Source organism: Salvia splendens, chromosome 1, assembly GCF_004379255.2.
Source record: "Salvia splendens isolate huo1 chromosome 1, SspV2, whole genome shotgun sequence".
Taxonomy (NCBI): domain Eukaryota; kingdom Viridiplantae; phylum Streptophyta; class Magnoliopsida; order Lamiales; family Lamiaceae; genus Salvia; species Salvia splendens.
The window spans coordinates 36,161,377-36,185,849 of record NC_056032.1 but is presented as its reverse complement, the minus strand read 5'-3'; the positions used below and the strand labels follow the sequence as shown (position 1 = coordinate 36,185,849).

The 24,473-nt window shown below is 39.5% G+C and overlaps 2 protein-coding genes across 4 annotated transcripts; both read left to right on the top strand.

The window, feature by feature from the left end:
- The first annotated feature begins 2,447 nt into the window (after positions 1-2,447).
- Positions 2,448-7,016, top strand: LOC121748598 (ras-related protein RABE1c-like). 2 transcript variants are annotated; one of them, XM_042143067.1, is made up of 8 exons: positions 2,449-2,680; positions 3,576-3,648; positions 3,739-3,839; positions 5,838-5,903; positions 6,048-6,145; positions 6,474-6,536; positions 6,609-6,701; positions 6,798-7,016. In XM_042143067.1, the coding sequence occupies exons 1-8, from the start codon at positions 2,608-2,610 to the stop codon at positions 6,876-6,878; spliced, it is 648 nt and encodes a 215-aa protein (XP_041999001.1). In that variant the 5' UTR covers positions 2,449-2,607; the 3' UTR covers positions 6,879-7,016. The 2 variants fall into 2 exon arrangements, with proteins under 2 accessions (XP_041999007.1, XP_041999001.1); XM_042143073.1 differs by lacking the exon at positions 6,474-6,536 and having other exon boundaries at positions 2,448-2,680.
- Positions 7,017-12,864: 5,848 nt separating this feature from the next.
- LOC121748588 (WAT1-related protein At2g37460-like) lies at positions 12,865-22,959 on the top strand. Of its 2 annotated transcripts, XM_042143057.1 has the most exons (8): positions 12,865-13,009; positions 13,084-13,308; positions 13,447-13,509; positions 21,722-21,838; positions 21,923-22,166; positions 22,251-22,412; positions 22,483-22,634; positions 22,710-22,959. In XM_042143057.1, exons 2-8 carry the CDS (start codon positions 13,103-13,105, stop codon positions 22,879-22,881), a joined length of 1,116 nt encoding a protein of 371 aa, XP_041998991.1. In that variant the 5' UTR covers positions 12,865-13,009; positions 13,084-13,102; the 3' UTR covers positions 22,882-22,959. The 2 variants fall into 2 exon arrangements, with proteins under 2 accessions (XP_041998991.1, XP_041998982.1); XM_042143048.1 differs by having other exon boundaries at positions 12,865-13,308.
- Positions 22,960-24,473: the final 1,514 nt, after the last annotated feature.

Below are 24,473 nucleotides of genomic sequence, written 5' to 3'. Positions count from 1 at the left end.
CCAATATCGCCGTCGCAGCACCTCACCCTTCACAACGTGTATATATTACTATATCATGGCTTGTGTCTTGTGCATACCCTACAATTATACATTAATGAAAAAATTAAACAAAAATCGATATTCAAGATCGTTATCTATTAATTTATTAACTAATTAAAGAATCAATTTTGGTTGATTTTACTTACACACGATGTGCGGTCAAATTATGGTGGTTGTAACTTTCAAATTAATCTTAATACACATGCAATATTTTGCGCGTAACGACCTTTTCATCTTCAGCTGTCGTAATTGGTCAATTTACACCGTTTTTTTGGGGAATTAATATGGATATCCTATGATTAGTCACATCTAAATTTCAAACGCACAAAAAAAATCCGGGCATGGAACATTTCTTGTAAATTATAGTCAAACCTTATTTTGATATTGTCGGTGCACGCTAATTTAATCAAATTATATTGATTTTATATTTATTAAACGTTTATAATATTGAATGAGAAGTTGCTTAATATTTGTAATCACAATCAGGAACAACGCACTGTAAGTTGGAAGGTAGTTTCAAAACCATGAATGGTTAACAGCTCGCTTTCACATAAATATAGTTTCAAAACCATGAGTGGTTAACAACTCGCTTTCACATAAATACAGGAAATTGCAAAGTCTGTAAATTGAAGGAAAAAATACCGAATCTAGAAGCTCTAATTTGAACTCAAGTCGCTCCTATTAATCTCAACATCCAAAATAAAATCTGGGCCATGGCCCATTAGAAGCTCACTAAAATATAAAATTCGCATGGCCCATTAGAACCTCACTAAAATACTCCCTCCGTCTCATAACAGATGACATACTTGGGGATTGACACAAGATTTTTAGGTGATGTTGTTTAGTGTGTTAGGTGAAGAGAGAAAATAATATATTTATATTAATGTGAGAGGAAGCTTTTTCAAAAAAAAAATGTGACATCTTTTATGAAACAAACTAAAAAGGAAAGTGTGACATCTATTATGAGACGGGGGACAAAATTAGCACGATTTGCTTGTTTTTATGTAACTTCAAATAAATACATAAAATACAAATTAATCTTGATTTTTATAAATTTTATAAAAAAAGATTCAATAATATTTTTAATATATTAAATATGATACTGAATTCACATAATATATGTAATATATCATTTTTCATAAAGATTTGATAAGTTACGTGACATGTTATGGATTTTGTGTCTCAAATTTTTATAACTCTTTTCCACTGCCTTGTAAATCAGACAAACAGATTATGGTTTTAAAAAATATACGTAAAATACTTTTTTATGAGAAAATAAAAAAATTTAAAGTACATATTAAATATATCGGAATTGTGATATCTCTTACTCTCTTCGTCCCACTTAAGACGACACGTTTTCCTTTTTAGTTTGTCCCAACTAAGATGACACATTTCCTTTTATGGAAACTTTCTCTCTTCAATTAATACACTCAGCCATTTTTTCTTACTCCTATTAAAATATTCATCATTCTTTCTCTCTCTATATTAATACTTACACTCATCTTTTCTGTCTTCAATTAAACACTTTAACCAACAACTCCTAAAATCCCGTGTCGGCTAAGAAATGTGTCATCTTAGCCAGGACGGAGGAAGTAGTATTTTACTAGTTATCAACCGAATAAGAAATGTTACATATCTAATTGTATATATAGTTTAACAATTAAAACTAAATTATAGCTGATAGTTAATACTTCTTCCGTTCCTCAATAATTGAGTCATCCTATTTTCTAATCATCATATTTTAGTTGAGTCATTTCTATTTAACACAAAAAATCCATAAAGTGCATCTATTTTACTTTATTCTGTTGTATATTTTATTATCTACTTTATTCTATATTCATTTAATTTGCTAAACATTAAACTTTACATTCCAATTATGACGAGTCAACCAAATAATTGAATCCATACGGTAATAGATGAAATTACATTTTTTAGATAAAGACTACTCCATATTAGTATTACTATATTTTTTGGTTGTCAATTTTGTTTGATACTATTATTACTACTACTCTCACACCAATTGAATGAACCGGGCTCTACATTTAAATTATAGTATACGACCACTTCTACATTTAACTTTTTTAAAGTTTGAAAATATAATAATGTTGTCAACGCCTACTTGACTCTAATTATGTTATTCTAGAGGATTAGAAATTTAGAATAGTTCAATTCAATAAAATGGAATAATACTCTTAATCTTCCCCATTGTCAATTCAATTGAATAATATGTTCAGAATATGTAATCTCTTAATCTTCCCCATTGTCAATTCAATTGAATAATATGTTCAGAATATGTAATACAAATAAAATATACTACTCCCTAGGTATATATGATAAATAAAAATTAAAATAAAATTAAAAATTAAAATACGACTCATTCCTAATTTATTAGATCCATACCCATATTCTTTGTGTGTAATCCTCGAGTCTGATCTGGTAATAACTCCTTTTGTAGTTTCCACCACATTCAAATCCATTTTCAAATTTCATTCATCGCTCAACTACTTCATAGGCTCTTATATTTTATTCTCTAGGGTTTGTTTGAAATATAAATAAAATTGAAATCAGATGGCCGCTCCACCCGCCAGAGCACGAGCCGATTATGATTGCCTCATCAAGCTTCTCTTGATCGGAGATAGCGGTGCGTTTTTTTTTTTTTGTCAATTTCGAATCTGTACAATATATTTTTTCTTTGAATTTTCGGTTCTCTGCGGTTTGAATGCGAACTATATGAATTTTGCTTATTGATTTTGGATTTTTCAGCTGCATTTGATGCGCAATGCATTATTGTTTCCCCTTCCGTTATTGCGGTTGAGTATACCGACGCTCTCTATTGTGTTGATTTCATGGGCATTTTATATGATCAACCATGACTTGTTTGTTACGATTTTCTGGCATAGATGGTGAGACGCTGTCTGTGTGGGTCCTTCAAGAGCTCCACTTGATTGAATGCTTGTTAAAGTTACAAGGAAAATGACATATATTTATATGCATTTATTTTTCAGGCCTTTTATAAGTTTTAGATTCCTAGGCACTGGCAGCTGCATGAGGAGAATTGTCATTGTTAAGGCTAGGGGAGAGTTTCAGATGAATTTTAAATCTTAGATAGATTTGAGAAGATGGATAAAGAAAAGTGACATAATTAAACTAAGTAAAATGGTAGACTTTATATTGTTTGGACTTCTTGGTGGTCTTTGATAGCATATTGCAAATAAAAGGAACTGCTCCTTTATGATCTTGTATATAATGTATTCACTCATGATTCATGAATGAGGAAATCAGTCTGGTCAGGTGTTCGTGCTCATCCAGTATGTTGGTTGATAATTGAACCTCTCATGTACATCAAGGAACTGGTATTTCTATGACAAGTAGCTTTCCATAAGAAACTGTTAGAGACATCTGTTTATTTTTATTCGTTCATTTTGTAGATTCATGCCATACAACTTTTTTCTAGCCTTTATTTTACACTTTGGTAAACTAATCTCAAATGTACTATTTGAACTGGCTTGTCTTAATTGTTTTGATGGCTTTTCCAGGTGTGGGTAAGAGTTGCCTTCTTTTACGTTTTTCTGATGGTTCTTTCACCACCAGTTTCATCACTACTATTGGGTAGGTTCCCTTCATTTGTTGATTTCTTTCTACGGTTTATGTCTCTAATTGATCCTGCCTATTTTACTTGATCATGCCATTCTTTTACAGGATTGATTTTAAGATAAGAACTATTGAGCTTGATGGTAAAAGAATCAAATTGCAAATATGGGATACTGCTGGACAAGAGCGATTTCGTACTATAACAACTGGTACTGTTTGAATGATTCAGGCCTTTCCCTTTCCCTTATCTTGAGAAAACTTAAATAGGAATTTCATGTTACTTACAACTCTTTTATAATATGGCATGTATAATCAATTTTTCTTTCTAAGTTGCAGTAAAGAAATATGAAATGCATTGGAATGAGAATAAAATAGACAGATTTGTCTGCCTACATTGATCTGGGGTGTTTGGCTTTTCTACAGAGTTTCATCACAACTGTAGTATAACGTTTGATGAGAACACTTCAAAGCCCTTGAAGCTGATTATAATTATGTAAAATTTTGAAATTGGGGCAGAAGTGTTCATTTGAAAAATAAATAAACTAATGAGTTTTTATACTGTTGGGCAGGCTAAAATGCTTCCTATAGTCCACACTTGATTGCCAAACTATTAAAAAATCTGTCTTTAATGTCGAGTTTAGTTGGTTCCAGATATTGAATAATGGAGTATTCTTTTGCTTATTCCCCTGTGTCGCATATGCTTGTATCTTGATTTCATTCTTTTAGTTTGTCTCTCCCTCTCTCTATACCATCCTACATAAACCTTATGAGATCTCTCAAATTTCGTTTGAACCACTTTCATGCTTCTCAGATACTCCCTCCGTCCCCCCATTAATAGTCCACTTTCACTTTTTACTATAAATGGGAAGTAGGCCCCACATTCCACTAACTCATTCCACTCGCATTTATTATAAAACTAATATATAAAAGTGGGACCCATATTCCACTAACCTTTTTAACCCACTTTTCTTTACATTTTTTAAAACCCGTGCCGGAACCAAATTGGACAATTATCGGGGGACGGAGGGAGTAGTTTGTTTGTCGTTTAGGACAGTATGGTGTCCATGATGTGGAAGATGGTTACAAGGGATGAAAGTGGTAGAATGGGTTGAAGCTAGTGATGTGGGTAGGGCCGGGGAGAGTAATTGTGCCAGGAATCATTGAAGTTAGGGTAGCATGTCTGATTAGTGAAGCAAAGTAGTGGAGATGGATGACATGACACGGGCGACTTGGTTATGGGAAGGGCCATACTTTTTGATCAGTTCATACTTTAGTGGAATTTACTTCCTCCTTGTTGCCTAAAATCCTTTACAGAAGGTTTAGAAGAAGTAAGAAAATTTTATTAGAGCTTAACAGCCTTGTTAAAACTTACTCCCCCCGTCCCATCGAAGATGATCCATTTTCCTTTTTGGTTTGTCTCAACCAAGATGACTCATTACTAAAAATAGAAACACCTTTATCTCTACTTTATACCCTCTGTCGTACTTTATTCTCTCCACTTAACACACAGAATAAAACTACATAAAATTCAGGGCCGCCCAAGGAAGGGGTCATCTTCCTTGGGATGGAAGGAGTGTATCCAGTATTCTGAAATTATCCAAGTGTAAACTAGGGTCATAAGCTAGTTGAAAAGTCAATTAGGAATATCCAACAATGTCTAGATTTCTTCACTCGAGGAATGAGATGCTAACAGAGGAGTTTTTTCATGAAACTTTTGATAGTTCCTTTTTCTGAAATAGCATAAACAAATACTGCATTTTTACTGTATCCATTTATATTAGCGTTTTAATTAGTTCTATGAACAAATAGTTATAGCGTCTTCGAAATGATAACCACAATATTCTAAGCTTTGGGTAATTAGTTCTTGAGTTTTGAGTTTTTGGGAACCTTTTTTATATTAGTTGAAGTAGTTTATGTATTACTGAATTTTGGTTAAAATTTTTGGTTGCTGTTGTAGTAGGAGACTATTTGCAAATGCATTTCTTCAGTTTATGTTCATTTAACTGCCGTCCCTAGCTTTGGTTGTTATCAAATTACGGGAGTAGTAGTCGCAGTTGTTGCACCTCTCGTGACCTTACTGGATACTGCAATTATATACTACTGTAGAAGCATTAATCTTCTAAAGTTGTCTTAACTTATCATATACTGTATGTAGTATGCTCCTACATCTTATAGAATTTAATTGCTTAAGAATGCTTCATGTGCAGCTTACTATCGTGGAGCAATGGGCATTTTACTGGTGTATGACGTTACTGATGAGGCATCTTTCAACAGTAATCGCTCTTCATCATACCTTCTATTATATATAAGCATAACTAGCTATTGGAAGGATTTTCAGGATTTCGTTATATATCTTTTGAATCTAATTACTGTTTTAACCTTGTGGTAGCTAACAAGATTGACCTCACCCTTGTCAGATATTAGGAATTGGATTAGAAACATTGAGCAGCACGCCTCTGACAACGTCAACAAGATATTGGTGGGAAACAAAGCTGATATGGATGAAAGCAAAAGGGTACTCTTTCTGCTGTCTGTTTTATGTTGCTCTCTCTCGCTCTCGCACAAACTTATAAACGTATACATTTATGGGTATATCTGATTGCTGGAGTGTGATGTTACCTTGGGTTACATCTAGTCGCAATTCATTGAAACTCATCATGCTTGTATATTGGACCAATTAATCTATTTTATGTAATAAATCTTGGGAAATTTAAGAATCAGAAATACAATAGAATGATGACAGGGAGCCATTATGACGGGTGCTCTAGCACGTGCATGTTGTGTGCGCTAATTTCATATTTTGCTTGTTTTTCACAATATTCTGAACAAATTGAACTCCATAGGCTGTTCCTACCGCCAAGGGTCAAGCACTAGCTGATGAATATGGAATCAAGTTTTTCGAGACCGTATGTGCTATTTGTTGCCTTACATCAGGATCTTATACCGAATGAGACAGTCTAACATGATCATGTTAACAGAGTGCTAAGACAAACATGAACGTGGAGGAGGTTTTCTTCTCAATTGCCAGGGACATAAAACAAAGACTCGCTGACTCCGACTCAAAGGCTGAGGTACTAATTGTTGCTAGTTATACTATAATATACAGCACATTTGTTGTTTTATATGGTTGCCACATCAGAATCTGATCATATTCTACACACATGCAGCCTCAGACCATAAAGATTAATCAGCCGGACCAGAGTGGCAGGTCTGGTCAAGCTGGTCAAAAATCAGCTTGCTGTGGTTAAGATAGGGTGAGCAGTGATCCCTTAAGTTGACCATTTTGTTATCACAATATTGGTATTGCTTGTATTTGCTACCCTCAATTTTTTTAGATGCTAATATTATTTGTTTCTCATTTTTATATGAGGATGAAATCTCAGTAACTCCCCCGATTTCTCATGCCTTTGTTTGAAAGTGACAAAAGAAGGGTGACTGCTACGGCAGTTAACCTTTCTAGATTTATAAGAGCATCCACAATGGTTTTCGCCTAGCCATAGCCTAGCCACAAACTCCTCCTGCCACATCATCAGCACTAAAAATCTTCATGCCACATCATCAAAACAAGCAAATAGCCCAACCATAGCCCAGCCATAGCCCAGTCACATCACTCAAAATTATATAAAACAAATAATGAACAATCATACAAAATACGGAATTAAATTTACGCCACAGATACGGGAAAATGCAATAATTTTATTTAAATTTTAAATAAATTACATTTTAAAAAATTACATAAATAAAAAAAATTAACTCCGAGTAGTCCTTCGTGCCCATAACTCTTCAATTAAATCCTTTTGGAGTCGAATATGAGCTTCCGTTTGGCGCATGTCGGCATGTGCTTGGAGGAGGCCGGCTTCATCGTGAGGTACCCCACTCCGTGCGTTGGGGACGGCCACGCCGTGGCTTGGACCGGCTTCATTATCGTCGTTGGCCCAATCCGTCAGTTGTACACCTTCATCTTCGACAATCATGTTGTGCATGATAATACAAGCGTACATTATATCAGCAATGCAGTCGACATGCCACAAACGCGTTGGACCCCTAACCGCCGCCCATCGAGACTGGAGCACACCAAATGCGCGCTCCACGTCCTTGCGCGCCGACTCCTGCCGTGCCGCAAAGTAGGCCTTCCTCTCATCTGATGCGCATCGGATCGTCTTCACAAACACGAGCCACCTAGGGTATATCCCATCGGCCAAGTAGTAGCCCATATCATGCCGGTTGCCGTTGGCGACAAAACTGATGGCCGGCCCGACGCCCTGGCACTGCTCGTTGAAAAGGGCGACGAGTTGAGGAGGTTGAGATCGTTGTTCGACCCGGCTATCCCAAAATACGCATGCCAAATCCACAGCCGGTAATCAGCTACGGCCTCGAGGATCATCGTGGGATTCTTTCCCTTATAGCCGGTCGTGTAGAACCCCTTCCAGGAAGTGGGACAGTTCTTCCACTCCCAATGCATACAATCTATGCTGCCTAACATTCCCGGGAACCCATGCTTCTCCCCGTGCATCTGCATCAGATCCTGACAGTCTTGGGGGGTAGGGCTTCAAAGGTACTGATCACTAAATATTTCAATCACGCCCTCACAGAAATACTTCATACATTCCAGGGAAGTCGTCTCACCGATGTGGAGGTACTCGTCCCACATGTCTGCAGCGCCTCCGTAGGCCAACTGCCGGATTGCCGCAGTGGTGTGTGGCCGGGTCTGCCAGCCGCATCGTGCCTGAAGCGGAAATACATATATCGCTGCTCCAAGGCGTTAACAATACGCATAAACAGGGCTCTTTGCATCCTAAAACGTCGTCTGAAAAGGTTGGCGTTGAACCGCGGCTCCTCTGCGAAGTAGTCTTCGTATAGGCGCTGATATGCAGCTACGTGATCACGATCAATCGCTTGTCGGCGATGGACAACTGGCCGAGGTCGAGGTACTGCCGGCTGCAAGGCTCTTTGCATCCATTGGTCTATCCCGCGGTTGGTATATGCCTCAAACGCTTCGGCCATTCGACGTTCGTACTCCTCAGCGTCCCCCCCACTACCTCCACTACTACCACCAGCGTTACTCATTTCTCGGTGTTGATCTTGTACAGAAATTAAGATAGAGAGAGTACTCGTTAATACAAGTGGTACGAATGAAAATGAAGTGCAAATCGCGTATATATAGTGTTTCGAAAATTTAAAAAAAAAAACCGCTGGACTATGCGCTGGGCGATCCGGGCGCTGCAATGGCGCCGAGCGGATCGCCCAGCGCATAGCCAGCGGATTTTGACCGCCTAGCGCTAGGCGAAATTCATTTCCGAAAAACCGCTCGGCGGTTTTCGGCTCCTGCAATGGTTCGCCTAGCGCCGGCGCTCGGCTAGACGGTGCGCTAGGCGCCATTGTGGATGCTCTAAACGAAAAATAAGGCTTTGCTAATAATACTACTGTATACTTCCTCACTTTAACAAAATAAGTGCATGCTTACTTGGAGGATTCGTAATTACATGGATACATAAAGTTGGATATGACAAAATAAACAAATGTATTATATATATAATTTCAATTTTTTTTAAAAGTCTTGCAAAAATGATTAGTATGAAAGTTATTTTAAATCAAGTAATGTTTATAAATTGATTTTCAAAGTAAAATGTTAAAAAAAGTTCGATTATGTATACATATATAACCGCCCATTGATTTATTAAGAACGAATGATTAGTAAGTCACATTTACCTATTTGCTGGATCGACCACTTATCCCAAAGAAGGAAAAATAACATTAGACACAGTTGGATACTCCATTAAATTAAAATGAGATATTACTACTGTACCATTTATCTGTTAATTATAATCTAAACCCTCTCTCAGAATATTTAGATATTGGATTACACATTAGAATCAACATCATACGGTTAAAATCCCTATTATGCAACTACTAATTATTCATAAGATCCATGTGTTTGCACTCAGTCTTAAACCTCTCAACTTTATTGTCCTAAGGTGTTAATTATTTCTATTTATGCATTGCTACTCATTTTGCAAATCTTGCAATGACACAACAGATCATTAATTTATTTTACAGATAATTAAAAACATTAAGAACATGAACAGTTAAAGTAAAACAATGTCTGAATATTAGATAAATAATCAAAGGAACATCAGAGTCACTCACTCTCAATCCCTAAATTTTAGAAGTTTAGCTACTTGTGTAACTGAATAACAAAAACAAAATTACAAGAAAATACATGTTCAACATAAAAAACAAAGATAAAAAATCTTATGGAATAATCTATTCTTGCTTCAATCTTTCTTGAAATCCTTGCCTTTATATTCCTTGATCAATCACAGAGCTCTCTCAAAGGTGTAGTAAATACTCCCTCCGTCCCATAATAGATGTCACACTTTTCTTTTTAGTTTGTCCCACAAAAGAGGTCACATTTCCTTTTTTGGAAAAAGTTCTCTCTCACATTAATATAAATATACTATTTTCTCTCTCCATCTAACACACAAAACAACATTTCCTAAAATCTTATGCTATTCTTCAACTATGTCATCTACTATGGGACGGAGGGAGTATGAAATATGATAGTTAAAATCGATTACTAGGTCTTCTTGTAAAGTCGGGGAGAAATTGGGCATTAAAATATAATCCATAAACTAGCAAAATACTATGTATTTTTAGACAAAATAAATGGACCACTGAGTTGGCAATTGGACATGTTCTGAATTGTACCACGAGATTGGTGTTTACGATGTAACTGGATTGTTGGGCCGTTTTGGGGACCGTCCTTCAATGAGCTTGCTATGTCATTCATTTCTTATAAGCTTTTTGGTTCTTAAAACTAAATAAAATTACTAATCAATTGGTTTGGGTATAGATAAAATCATGTTCAACCCCATATAAAAATCGATCAAAATAAGCTATCTACATGTAAAATCATGGTTTATCAATAAGGAGAAAATAAAAATTGTAATGTACTACATATTTTGAAAAATGTGATTCTGATGATAAGGCCCATTAAAGTTGGAAACATGATATACCATGGATGGTACCATACTTTACTAAATTGACTTTATTTTTAAGATTTGTCCAAGTGCAATATTTGCAAATAAGTTGTGTCGGCCAAAAATTGATCCAACTCTACACATTAAAAAGAAAATGTAAATGAAAACTCAATGAATCTGAATTGATCATTTGAACATCTCAGTGAGGTGATCTAACTAGTGTGTTGTCTGACCAAATCGACATGATTAGCCAAATCCATCAACAAACACTAATTATATTCCAAATATTCGCAATTCGACCTCAGTAAATGAATCGAAATGTGAATCGCCATAGTTTGAAGATTATAGTGCCTAAACCAAATTAATAAGTGGAAGTGGAATCCTCATCCTCTACACAAAATTTATCCAAAGCAAAGACTATAATGGGAGGCATATATAATTTGCAATCTGAAACGTTGATTGTAATGAGCATGACAGCAGATTCTATAGCCATACATGTTTGGTGCATTGCCAATGCAGATACCACAATCAATTTTAAAGTAGAAAAGCTACCATATAGCATGATACTATGGCCATAATGCATTCATACACATCTATTGTACTATATCAAAAGGCTAATATATGTTGGGCACTAAGTGTTTAATTATTATCTACTTGTGGCAATTTTTTCTTATTTGACGTAATATATACATATTTCTTCATGCGTAGCTGCTTTAAATGTGATGTGATGAAGGTGATTGTGAAGAATAAATGGTGTTTGTTACTAGTAGAGGAGAGATTGGTTGTGGTCTTATGGATCAATCAATGCTTACTCATTTAACTTTTAATTTAACCGTCTTTTATAGGACATATATTATTTTAGCCACTTTTTCTAAATATAGAGTTTTTATAATAATTGTGCATATCTTTAAACTTGAATTAATATTTCTTTTCTTGATTACTTCCTCTTTATGTATTTCTTTCTTGGGCAAGAAATAAAACTTTCAACGTTGAATGCAAACAAATTATAGAGGATTGTCTAATTTTTTTTTCGTGGGTTGGACAACACCCAATTAAAAAAAATAATGCCTTTTGCATTTTTAATAAGTAAGTACTAGTGTGATTAAAATAACACTCCATGCATTGCTCCAACAATTTTTTATGATTGCTAACTAATACAAAAAGGGAATCCACGGGATTACACATTAAAAATACTTTTATACAAATCCAAGCATCTTTTTTCGTGGATTGTCTAGCAGAATTCCTTTCATTAGAGGAATCTTCATCTACTTAATTGTGCTCTTAAATATTTAAAGAGTCCTCAATTGATTTTAATGAGTTTGTTACACAGTCAATCAAACTTCTTGGAGTAGTCCGCTGAGATATTTTATTTGCAATTGTATCTAATTATCACAATTCCTCAAGTCTTCAATATATTGTTCCACTTGGCTATATATATTAAAGACGCGTTCCCTAAAAAAAATACTTCAAAAATAAAGGCGTGTTAAAAAATTAAACAACAAGTCTAACAATAAACAAATAAAAATACTTACAATTCACATTTAAACAATTGGATCTTTAAGTGGAGTATAATACTTATTGAGTCACATGTTGCATCAATCAAAAGATGCAACCATCCATCACGCAATTTACTAAATATGTCTCCAAAATGAGCATTTTTCAGCAAATATGAAAAGGGTTCTAAGAGTTAGCTGGAAACGATATAATCTATTTACTTGTGGACATATACCCACCAGTTAATGACGAGTGAGTATCTATTTAATTATGAAGGCACAATATTGTGGATTACTACATTCTATTTTGAGATTAATAAATATAATTAGCTAGAATTTAACCTAAACCCACCCTAATTATAATTAATAAAGTCTAATTGAGAATTATTTAACCTTAACCCTTGATACTATTAATAAATAGCTGATGAATTAGGGATTAATGAAATGATTTAAGGTCATGCACGCACCCAGGTGTGGGGTATTAGTAATAACTATTATCGATTACTCTAATTAATTGCTAATATTCATGTACAAGTGAAAGTGTGAAATATAGAAGAAAAGATTTGAAAATAGAAAAGCTATAACACAAAGAAAGGCACGTAGGTGCTTAATAATTTGATGCTTTTTATCCGCCATTTGTTTGATGAGGTAAACTCTATATTTAATTTTGTAGTATTTGTTTTATTTAAATTACTATATATATAGTAAACGTACAACCGCAAATGTAATACACACACTCACACTCGTAAATAAATGTGAAATTCACTTTTTCTTTTTGTTAAAGAAAAATTAAAAGAGATTCTAACATATGAGTTGAGTGTTGCTGTGTGTAGCACGCATATGAGTATATATAAGCAGGAGTGGCATCTTGGAAAATTATCAGAGGAGAGTGATATAGGAATTTAGGTAAACACATAGAGTTGCATGGCAATTTGCGAGTGATATTTTGATATATTAATCTTGAAATTTATTTTTGGTAGATAAGAGAAGAGAATTGAAATGAAGATAAGAAGAGAGAGTTTGCAAGTAGTGTTTGGGAAGGCAAAACCCTTTTTAGCAGTGGTTTTTCTGCAAGCCGGGCTGGCGGGGATGGACATCATCTCTAAGGCCGCCTTGAACGAGGGGATGAGCAACTACGTCTTAGTCGTCTATCGCCACGCTGTCGCCACCCTAGTCATCGCCCCTTTTGCCTTCATCTTAGACAAGTAGTTTCCACATCAACTCTATTTTATAATTTCTTTTTATATTTTAGCTAGTTTTTTAGTTGACAAGAAATTTAGTTTTAACTTCATATCAAGAACCCATACTTTCTATCTAATATGCATGACATTTATGTTCCGCAGAAAAATAAGGCCAAGAATGACTACAGCTACGTTCCTCAAGATAATGCTAATGAGTATTTTGGAGTAAGCGATCTCCCTCTCTCTCACGTGCGCGCACACACGACCATTTTAGATCAAGTTCTACACTTGAGTTTTCTTGATATGCAAGTTGATGAATCCGCGAATTTCTGATGTTTGTAAATGCTGGTAGAAGATAAAGACTACGACACAAAGAATTTACGTGGTTCGATTTACTGAAGTAAATCTACGTCCACGGGAAGAAGGGAGGGCAAGATTGTATTGCTTGATCTGGGATTACAGCTTACAACACAGACTTGCTATATGATCTTTTATCTCTAGAGTTAGTAAAAATCTTTTTTCTATCAGATCTAAGTTCTATTTATATATTGAACTGAGATCGTGGCTTGCATCACCACCCTAAGTCGTGGAGGTCATGGAGGTCATGAGATCCTGCATGGCCACTAACTAGGCAGTGGCTTACATCATCAGTAATTATGTCGTGGATGTCGTGGAGGTCATGAGAGCCTGCATGGGTCCACCACTAGATAGATCGTGTAGTGGAGGTCGTGGCTCCCAGTTCGGTATTGCCGAGCAGCTTTTGCCGATGCTGAGACCGAACTGCTGAACTATTGCCGAGCAGCTTTGTAGAGCTTGATTGGTCGGCTTTTACCGAGCTATAGGCTGGGGCCGAACTCTTTGGTAACGCCGAACTGATACTCTTTCTTGGGCTTTAGGCTGATGGGCTTTACTGCTGTTGGGCTTGTTTAGTACGTACTCCATCACTACCCCCCCGGAAAGCGAAGTGAATTACTTCGGCATTCTGGATAAAGGTACGGGGTAAGTTGATGTTTGTCCTCGGTCTTATGAAGTGAACTCTTCTTTGACCGGACTCGTCTTTGGTCTGATGAAATAAACATCTTTGACCGGACTCGTCTTTGGTCTGATGAAATAAACATCTTTGACCGGACTCGTCTTTGGTCTGATGAAATAAACATCTTTGACCGGACTCGTCTTTGGTCTGATGAAATAAACATCTTTGACCGGACTCGTCTTTGGTCTGATGAAATAAACATCTTTGACCGGACTCGTCTTTGGTCTGATGAAATAAACATCTTTGACCGGACTCGTCTTTGGTCTGATGAAATAAACATCTTTGACCGGACTCGTCTTTGGTCTGATGAAATAAACATCTTTGACCGGACTCGTCTTTGGTCTGATGAAATAAACATCTTTGACCGGACTCGTCTTTGGTCTGATGAAATAAACATCTTTGACCGGACTCGTCTTTGGTCTGATGAAATAAACATCTTTGACCGGACTCGTCTTTGGTCTGATGAAATAAACATCTTTGACCGGACTCGTCTTTGGTCTGATGAAATAAACATCTTTGACCGGACTCGTCTAGTGTCCTAATTTGGCGAGTTTTATCGCTCGGATCGGACTTTCCGTTGTCCTAATTTGGGGATCGGACTTTCCCTTGTCCTAATTCGGCGAGTTTTATCGCGTGGATCGGACTTTCCCTTGTCCTAATTCAGGCAAGTTTTATCGCGAGAATCGGACTTTCGTTGCAGTTCGTTTCAGACGAAGTGCTTGATTCTTAAGCTGAATTGCGGTCTTGTATCCTCTTTAGAAGCTTGGACTTCACAATCGTTGGCTTATTGCAGTTCGTTTCAGACGAACTGCTTGTTTAAGCTGAATTGTGGCCTTGTATCTTCTTTAGAAGCTTTGACTTCACAATCGTTGGCTTACTGCAGCTCGTTTCAGACGAACTGCTTGTTTAAGCTGAATTGTGGTCTTGTATCCTCTTTAGAAGCTTTGACTCACAATCGTTAGCTTATATATGTTCTAAAAAGGGGATCAGCCTTCGAAGAACAAGATACCTCAGCAACATTTGTAAGAGACGACACGCACATAGACAGACAAAACGCACATAGACAAAACGCACATAGACAAAAAGACCAAGCAAACCAAAGAAAGCACATTGACCGAACAGGACTCAAGACTGACTGACTGACCGGACTGTCTCTTACAAATGGAACTTCTTGAGGTTGGAAATGTGCCATGTTCGGGGTACCTGTTCTCCTGACATGTGAGCCAATTTGTAAGACCCTTTGCCGAGGACTTCTGACACCCGAGACGGACCTTCCCATGTGGGTTCGAGTTTGCCCAGCTTTTCTGCTCGGCTTACTTCGTTGTTTCTCAAGACGAGATCTCCCACTTGAAATTGCAGCTTTTTCACCCTTTGGTTATAATACCGGGCTACTTGCTCCTTGTACTTGGCTGCTTTTATGCATGCCAATTCTCTTCTTTCTTCGGCAAGATCTAGCTCGGCTCTCAGTCCGTCGTCATTCATTTCTGCTGAGAAATTTAGAGTTCGGGGACTGGGTATGCCGATCTCCACCGGAATCACGGCTTCAGTGCCGTACACAAGACTGTACGGAGTTTCACCGTTGGAGGTTGTGGGTGTAGTTCGGTAGGACCATAGGACTTGAGGGAGATTTTCTACCCATTGTCCTTTGGCTTGTTCTAACCGAGCTTTTAACCCTTTCACCAGGATACGATTTGTTACCTCCGTTTGTCCGTTTGCTTGTGGATGAGAGATCGAAGTGAACCGCTGTTGAATATTCAGCTCTTGGCACCAATTTTTGAACGTCTTGTCGGTGAACTGAGTCCCGTTATCCGAGATGAGGATGTGGGGTATGCCAAATCGGCACACTATGTTCTTCCAGACGAAATCCAATGCCTTCGAGCTCGTTATCGTAGCTAATGGTTCAGCTTCCACCCACTTCGTAAAGTAGTCCACGGCAACGATTAGGAATTTTATTTGCCGAGGAGCTTGTGGTAGTGGTCCTACTATGTCTATACCCCATTGCATAAAAGGCCAAGGGCTTTGCATAGTGGATAGATCGGTCTGCGGCATCCTTGGGATATTTGCATGGATTTGGCACTTCGGGCCTGTCTTGACGAGCTGCACTGCCTCTTGTACCATGGTTGGCCAATAATATCCCCATCTCAGAACTTTTTTAGCTAAAGCTCTGGCTCCGATGTGGCTACCGCACGATCCTTCATGAACTTCTCTGAGGATGTAGTCCGTCTCTTCTGGTCCTACGCACCGCAATAACGGCTGGAGGTAAGACTTTCTAAAGAGGACTCCTTCATGAAGTTCGTACCGAAGTGCTCGGCACGTGATCTTCCGAGCTTCTCTCTTATCCTCGGGCAATTGTCCTTGATCCAGATACTGCAAGATCGGCGTCATCCAGTTCGGCGAGCTGGATACTGAATGTACCTCGGCTTCATCAATGCTTCGATGCATTAATTCTTCCGCCTTTGAGCTCGGATCTGAGGCCAACTTACTTAAGGTATCTGCTCGGCTATTTTCCGCTCTGGGAATGCGGATTATCCGAAAATAGGAGAAACTTCGGCTGATGCTTTGCGCTTTGTCCAAATACTTCTTCATTCTCTCGTCACGAGCTTCACTTGTACCCAACATGTGATTTACTATGACTTGTGAATCACAATGGACTTTGAGAGATTTGACGAGCAGACTTTGCGCTAACTGGAGTCCGGCAAGGAGGGCTTCGTATTCGGCTTCGTTATTAGTGGTTGGGAATGAGAACCGAAGTGAATAGGTTACCTCGTGTCCATCGGGAGCGATAAGCAGAATACCAGCTCCACTTCCCGTTTTATTCGAAGCTCCATCTACGAATCCGCTCCAGCAGTCCGGCGGCTCTACTTCGGATTCCAAGGGCTGTGCTAGTTCGGCATTGGCAGAATTCTTCTGTTCGGCAATAACAGGAATTGCTTGATCGAACTTGGCCTCTGCAAGAAAATCTGCCAAGGCTTGTCCCTTGATGGCTTTCCGAGGTAGGTACTCGATTGAGTGTTCTCCCAGCTCTATGGCCCATTTGGCGATTCTGCCTGATGCTTCTGGCTTGGTCAAAACTTGCCGAAGAGGCAGATCGGTTAAGACGCATACCTTGTGAGCATAGAAGTATGGCCGCAGTCTCCTTGCTGCATTTACTAACGCCAGAGCAATTTTTTCCAGAGGTTGATACCTTGTTTCTGGACCTCTTAATGCTCGGCTTGTAAAGTAGATGGGAAACTGCTTTAGGCCTTCTTCTCGTACAAGCACCGCGCTAATGGTTTGATCAGATGCCGCTAAGTATAAGAAAATCACTTCGGCATCTGTTGGAGCAGAGAGAATTGGAAGCTCGGCTAAATAACTTTTGAGCTCGTCAAAAGCCTTTTTCTGCTCGGCTCCCCACTCAAACTTTGGTGCCTTTTTTAACACTTTGAAGAACGGCAGTTGCTTTTCGGCTGCTTGGGAAAGGAATCTATTCAATGCGGCTAGACATCCAGTTAGTCTTTGCACATCGTGTATGGACTTCGGCATCGCCATGTTCTGAATAACCTGAACTTTTGAGGGATTTGCCTTGAGTCCGTCCTTTGAAACCCAACAACCCAGAAATTTTCCCGAATCTACCAAAAAGGTACATTTTTGGGGGTTGAGTTTGAGGTTGGCTTTTCGGAGCACGTCGAGAGTGGATTTGAGGTTGTCTTCGTACTCCGAAGTGCTTTTGCTTTTGACAACTATGTCGTCGACATACACTTCAACCTGTTTTCCGATTAGGTGCCGAAAAAGCTTGTCTACCATCCTTTGATAAGTGGCTCCGGCATTCTTTAAACCGAATGGAATCTTTATATAAGCGAAAATGCCGAAATCGGTAATGAAAGCTGTTTTCGGAGCGTCACTCTCATCCATCAACACTTGGTGATATCCTTTGTATAAATCAAGAAAACAGAAAATTTCGAAGCCGATCAAAGCTTCTATTTTTTTATCTATATTCGGAAGGGGATAGCAATCTTTAGGACAGTGCTTGTTTAGATCGGTAAAATCTATGCACATCCGCCATCCTCCTCCTTTTTTCTTGATCATCACAGGATTGGCCACCCAAGAAGGATATTTCACCTCGAATAGTACATCCGCTTTTAGTAATTGGCGGACTTCGTCATGGATGACTTGGCTTCTTTCTGCCGCAAAGAGTCTTTGCTTCTGTTTTACTGGCCGGATTGAAGGATCAATATTTAACCGATGAGTGATTACCTCGGGGGGCACTCCGGTCATGTCCAACGAAGACCATGCAAAGACATCTTTGTACTCCTTGAGGAGCTGAATGGTCTTTTCCCGGAGTAGAGGCGTTCCTGTGAAGCCGATCTTGACCGTTCTGGATGGATCATCTTCGTATAACTGAACGGTCATTGAGTTCGGCTCTGAAGTGACTTCGGTCATCTCGCTTGCCTCTGACTCCGGTTGCTGTGATTGCTATGCTTGATGGTGCCGAACTGATTGCTCGGCACTTTTAAGCGCAATCTGCAGACATTCTTTTGCTCTCTTTTGATCACCTCGGATGACCGCTATCCCACCTTTAGTGGGGATCTTGATGGTGAGGTGATAAGTAGAGCAAACGGCCCGAACTGTGTTGAGCCAGTCTCTCCCCAGGATGATGTTGTACGGGGACCGAGCTTTCACCACAAAGAACTCGATCATCGTATTGGAGCTTGTAGGCGCTTTTCCCACCGTGATCGGAAGGCTGATAATACCTTCAGGGCGGGTGTCCTCCTGGGCGAAACTTTTCAGAGGAAGTGGAGCCGGACTGAGCCGAGCTGGATCCACTTCCATTTTATCGAAACATTCTTTAAAAAGAACGCTGACTGACGCTCCTGTATCCACAAATACTCTGTGGATCAGTTTGTTTGCCACTCCGGCTTGAATGACAATAGCGTCTTGGTGAGGAGAGATGGCTGGGACGGGATCGGCATCTGAAAATGTAATCACTTCGTCTTTCTTCAGCCTTTTATGTGTCGGCTCCTCTTGATTGGAACCTCTGCGTTCTGCTTTTAGGGACGACTTAGTCTTCCCGGCAGGGAGAGCATCAATAGTCTGGATTACTCCATCATATTGCGGCTCGTCGTCGTCTTCGGGATCTTCATGCCTTTTCGGATCCTGAGGATTGCAGTTCGCACCTCTCTGCTTTTTGTTCTTTTTCGGCTGCTTGCTTTGGTATTTTTTTAACGTTCCTGTTTTCACAAGAACATCAATACCTGCAGCCAAATTTCGGCACTCCTCGGTATCGTGACCGTGGGCTTGATGGAAGGAGCAATATTGATCCTGAGGTCGCCGCGCGGCTGATTTCGTCATCCGCTTTGGTTTTTCGAACATATCGGAATGTAGTTCGAAAATTTCCGTTCTTGACTTGTTTAATGGTACGAACTGAGCGGGCGGCTTCTCAGGATGGAGACGTGGCCCCAATCTGCCTTGTACCGGTGCCCTTTGAATTCTTTCAAAAGGAGTTCGGCGAGGAAGCACCTGGCCGCTTTGATCGGGCTTCTTTTTCTCTTCTCGGGATGAGCTGTCTAAAGACCGTTTTCGACGGTCTGCCTCATCCGCACGGGAAAACTGGTCCGCAATGTCCCACATTTCTTGAGCTGTTTGCGGACCGCACTCCACGAGCTTTCTGTAGAGAGCTCCGGGCAGGATTCCATTTTGGAATGCCGAAATGACAAGTAGATCATTGAGATTATCTACTTGTAGGCATTCCTTATGGAATCTCGTCAGGAAGTCGCTGATCTTTTCGTCGCGACCTTGACGTATAGAAAGCAGCTGAGCCGAAGTAATTCGGGCTTCCGCTTTCTGAAAGAACCTCCTATGGAAAGCATCCATTAGATCTCGGTAGGATCTAATGCTGCCTTGAGGAAGGCTGTCGAACCACCTTCTGGCGTTCCCGATGAGCAGCTCGGGGAACAGCTTGCACATATGGACCTCATTGAGACCCTGGTTCGCCATATTATATTGATAGCATCCCAAGAAGTCATGAGGATCCACTAGCCCGTCATAAGTCATTGACGGTGTCCGGTAGTTCCGCGGCAAAGGAGTTCGGGTGATATCGTCCGAGAACGGAGTCTTTAATGCTCCGTACATGGCGAACCCGACATCTCTTCGGTACGGAGGAGATGGAGTTCTCCTGTGGTTCCGGTACCGAGGAGGAACAGGAACATGTCGGGGTTGAGGATTCTTTCTCCTGGAAGACACGTCACTACTGCGGTAGTGACTTTCATGTCTGGATGAGGAGGGAGAATCCGCCGTTGTCTTCTCCGGCTGTTGGCTCTTCTGCAGGAAGGTTAAGAACTCCTCCTGCTTCTCGGCCAAGAACAGCTTGACAGCTTCGTTTAAATCGGGCTGCTGGGAAGACTCGGTGCGATCTCTCCTGGAGTGGCTTGTTCCTTCTTCGTGAGAACTGGAGACAGATTTCTCACGAGGCTGCTTTCCAGGCCTATGGGCTGCTGGATTAGCTTCCTCATGGTTATCACGGACGGAGGCACGGGTGTTATGTGATCTGGTATGCATTTTTTTTTTTAGTGGTGGAAAAAGGATCAAAAATTCGCTTTATCACAGATTTGGTTCTCTGGTTTCCCACAGACGGCGCCAGGGGGGGTAGTGATGGAGTACGTACTAAACAAGCCCAACAGCAGTAAAGCCCATCAGCCTAAAGCCCAAGAAAGAGTATCAGTTCGGCGTTACCAAAGAGTTCGGCCCCAGCCTATAGCTCGGTAAAAGCCGACCAATCAAGCTCTACAAAGCTGCTCGGCAATAGTTCAGCAGTTCGGTCTCAGCATCGGCAAAAGCTGCTCGGCAATACCGAACTGGGAGCCACGACCTCCACTACACGATCTATCTAGTGGTGGACCCATGCAGGCTCTCATGACCTCCACGACATCCACGACATAATTACTGATGATGTAAGCCACTGCCTAGTTAGTGGCCATGCAGGATCTCATGACCTCCATGACCTCCACGACTTAGGGTGGTGATGCAAGCCACGATCTCAGTTCAATATATAAATAGAACTTAGATCTGATAGAAAAAAGATTTTTACTAACTCTAGAGATAAAAGATCATATAGCAAGTCTGTGTTGTAAGCTGTAATCCCAGATCAAGCAATACAATCTTGCCCTCCCTTCTTCCCGTGGACGTAGATTTACTTCAGTAAATCGAACCACGTAAATTCTTTGTGTCGTAGTCTTTATCTTCTACCAGCATTTACAAACATCAGAAATTCGCGGATTCATCACAAGTTAAGTGACTACCACGCAAAATCGTTATTTATTCAAAGAATACTCTTGATTTTTTTTTAAAAAAAATTCTAATACTATTTCCTTGTGTTAGGATTATAAAGTGAAAAGAAACTTATAAATGTATGTTCAATATTTATTAAAGGCCAGTTATAGACCAAAATCTCTACTTCTTGGGGATGAAGTACACAACAGCGACTTTTGCAGCTGCAATGGCAAACGTTCTTCCGGCAATTACATTCGTGATGGCATGGTGTTTCAGGTGCTCCATGATTAGATATAAATTTTAATTTACATAATAAATTGAGTGTTGAATAATTATTGGTAATTTGTTGCATGAATTAAGGATTGAGAAGGTAAAGTTGATGAGCATCCGCAGCCAAGCAAAGATATTGGGCACACTAGCTACAATTGCAGGAGCCATGATCATGACATTGGTAACTGGCCCTAATCTCGACCTTCCATGGACCAGATCAGGACCCACTAGTGACCTTCATCAACAACCTCAAATTTCTCTTCAAAGCACAATCAAGGGTGCCCTCATGATCACTATTGGATGCTTTAGCTGGGCCACTTTCATGATCTTGCAGGTAATTAATTAATCATATAGTCTCTATTTATAGAAATATTGTTATAGTTATTTTTGTTAATTTTTGCCAACATTTTGTTTGTAGGCTGTGACGTTGCGTACGTATCCTGCGGAACTCTCCTTAACTGCATGGATATGCTTGTTAGGAACCGTAGAAGGGGCAGCAGTGGCATTAGTGGTGGAGAAAGGAAATGCTGCGGCTTGGGCCATCAAATGGAACACTAGCTTTCTTGCAGCTATTTACAGTGTAAGTTAATAATTTCATAATTTTACTTGCTAATACAAATATATATAAAATATGCATACATGGATTGCAGGGCATATTCTGTTCGGGCATTGCTTACTACGTGCAAGGAGTTGTGATGAAAAAAAGAGGCCCTGTTTTTGTCACTGCATTTAGTCCTCTGAGCATGATCATCGTTGCTTTCTTGAGCTCGTTCATTCTCTCTGAGAAAATGTACTTAGGAAGGTATGTAGTAATCTTCACTATTATTCACCATATTATTTATAGGATTTTTGTTACTAATAATTAAGATGAATGCAGGGTTGTTGGTGCAGGTGTGATTGTGCTTGGGCTTTACTTTGTGGTATGGGGCAAACAAAAAGACTACAATTCCCCCTCTATGGAAATACAAGACATTCCGATAAAGCAGAGTGATGCATCAAAACTGGAGGTGGTTGTTAACAATGATGAAAGCCACGAGAGATTAGTGTAAAAGTTTTTTCTTGTATATCCAATAGCAAATAATTTAACAATAAGCTTTCATTGAGATGGGCTTTGGTGTTATCTTAAATGTCTTGGGCCCAATTTATTTGTTCTGGTTTATAGTAAGCTTTTTTTAACAACATGCCCTGATTTGATTTTGATAGCATAAAATAATGCAATAATTTAAGTCTCTAATTGTATTATTAATAGCTTTCTATCAAAGGACTGTATCAATCCTTGATTTATCTCTTTCCTTGTTTAGTTTAGAAAATCCTTGTATATAATATATTATGAAGTGTGTGATGAATATTCTCAATGCAAATACAATATTTACATTCACATGGTATCAGCCTAGGATACTGAAACCCAATTCTCTTCTCGTTCTACATCTCTGCTGCTCTCCCTCAATTCATAGGCCTTAAGCCATGGCTGCTTCTTTCAAACCCCTCTTCTTCTGATACATTGCCATATGGTACTTTGACCCATATGCTCACTATTAAATTATCATCAACAAACTACTTGTTGTGGAGAAGACAAATCTACCCACTTCTCATTGGTCAAGGGCTTATTAGCCTAGTTGATGGATCACGTCCAGCACCACCGACTGACGTGGTCGTTGACGGAAACTCAACACCAAATCCAGCATACCTATCTTGGCGTGTTGATGATCAGAGACTTGTCAATCTCATATTCTCTTCCTTGTCCGAGGAAGCAATGTCCGTGGTGGTCGGCTGCACCACTGCTCGCGCTGTTTGGCTCGCACTAGAGCACACTTTTAGTCATCAATCTAAGGCTCGAGAACTCCGTCTAAAAGGAAAACTTCAGTCCATCAAGAAAGGAGGTCGCTCGGTCTCTGAATTTGGACGAGATTTCAAACTCGTTTGCAATCAATTATCTGCAATTGGGCGATCCATTGATGAAACAGACAAAATCCATCTATTTATGAAAGGACTTGGCTCTGACTTCTCCAGCTTCTCAGCAACTCAAATGGCTATGTCCCCATTACCATCCTTTTATGATCTTCTCAACAATGCTGAAGCGTGGGACATGTTTCAACAAACACTTGAACCAAACATGTCGTCCCCAGCTGCTTTCACCGCACACACATACTCTCGGTCTTCTAATAACCAAATGTCTCGTGGTCGCGGTTCTGGTCCGAAAAAGAGTGGTCGTGGTGGTTTTAGCCAAAAGCGCTAGCCTCACTGTCAAATATGCAGGACAAGCGGCCATTATGCCAACGTTTGTCCCGATCGATTCAATCGTGAGATTGCTACTACCACACATGTGGCCAACATTGCTGAGGCTTTCTCCGCATCGAGTATTGCCTCTGATCCTCCCATCTCTGACTGGTACTTAGACACGGGTGCATCCGCGCACATGACTCCTACTCCGGCACAACTCCACTCATCTACGTCATACACAGGTTTAGATTCAGTTGTAGTCGGTAATGGTGCCTTATTACCTATCTCTCAAATTGGCACTTGTTATTTGAATAACACTATTCATCTGTCTGAGGTATTAGTTGTTCCCGGACTCACTAAAAACTTACTTTCAGTGAGCAAATTAACTACTGATTTACCTATTGATGTGGTTTTTACTGAT

What these genes read in the sequence shown, in the direction of transcription:
- LOC121748598 (XM_042143067.1), top strand. Translation starts at nt 2,608, where the DNA reads ATGGCCGCTCCACCCGCCAGAGCACGAGCCGATTATGATTGCCTCATC. An exon ending in GAATCAAGTTTTTCGAGACC is followed by an intron (nt 6,537 to 6,608) that starts GTATGTGCTATT and finishes TCATGTTAACAG; the next exon opens with AGTGCTAAGACAAACATGAA. An exon ending in ACTCCGACTCAAAGGCTGAG is followed by an intron (nt 6,702 to 6,797) that starts GTACTAATTGTT and finishes ACACACATGCAG; the next exon opens with CCTCAGACCATAAAGATTAA.
- LOC121748588 (XM_042143057.1), top strand. Translation starts at nt 13,103, where the DNA reads ATGAAGATAAGAAGAGAGAGTTTGCAAGTAGTGTTTGGGAAGGCAAAA. An exon ending in TTTGCCTTCATCTTAGACAA is followed by an intron (nt 13,309 to 13,446) that starts GTAGTTTCCACA and finishes TATGTTCCGCAG; the next exon opens with AAAAATAAGGCCAAGAATGA. An exon ending in GAGAAAATGTACTTAGGAAG is followed by an intron (nt 22,635 to 22,709) that starts GTATGTAGTAAT and finishes AGATGAATGCAG; the next exon opens with GGTTGTTGGTGCAGGTGTGA.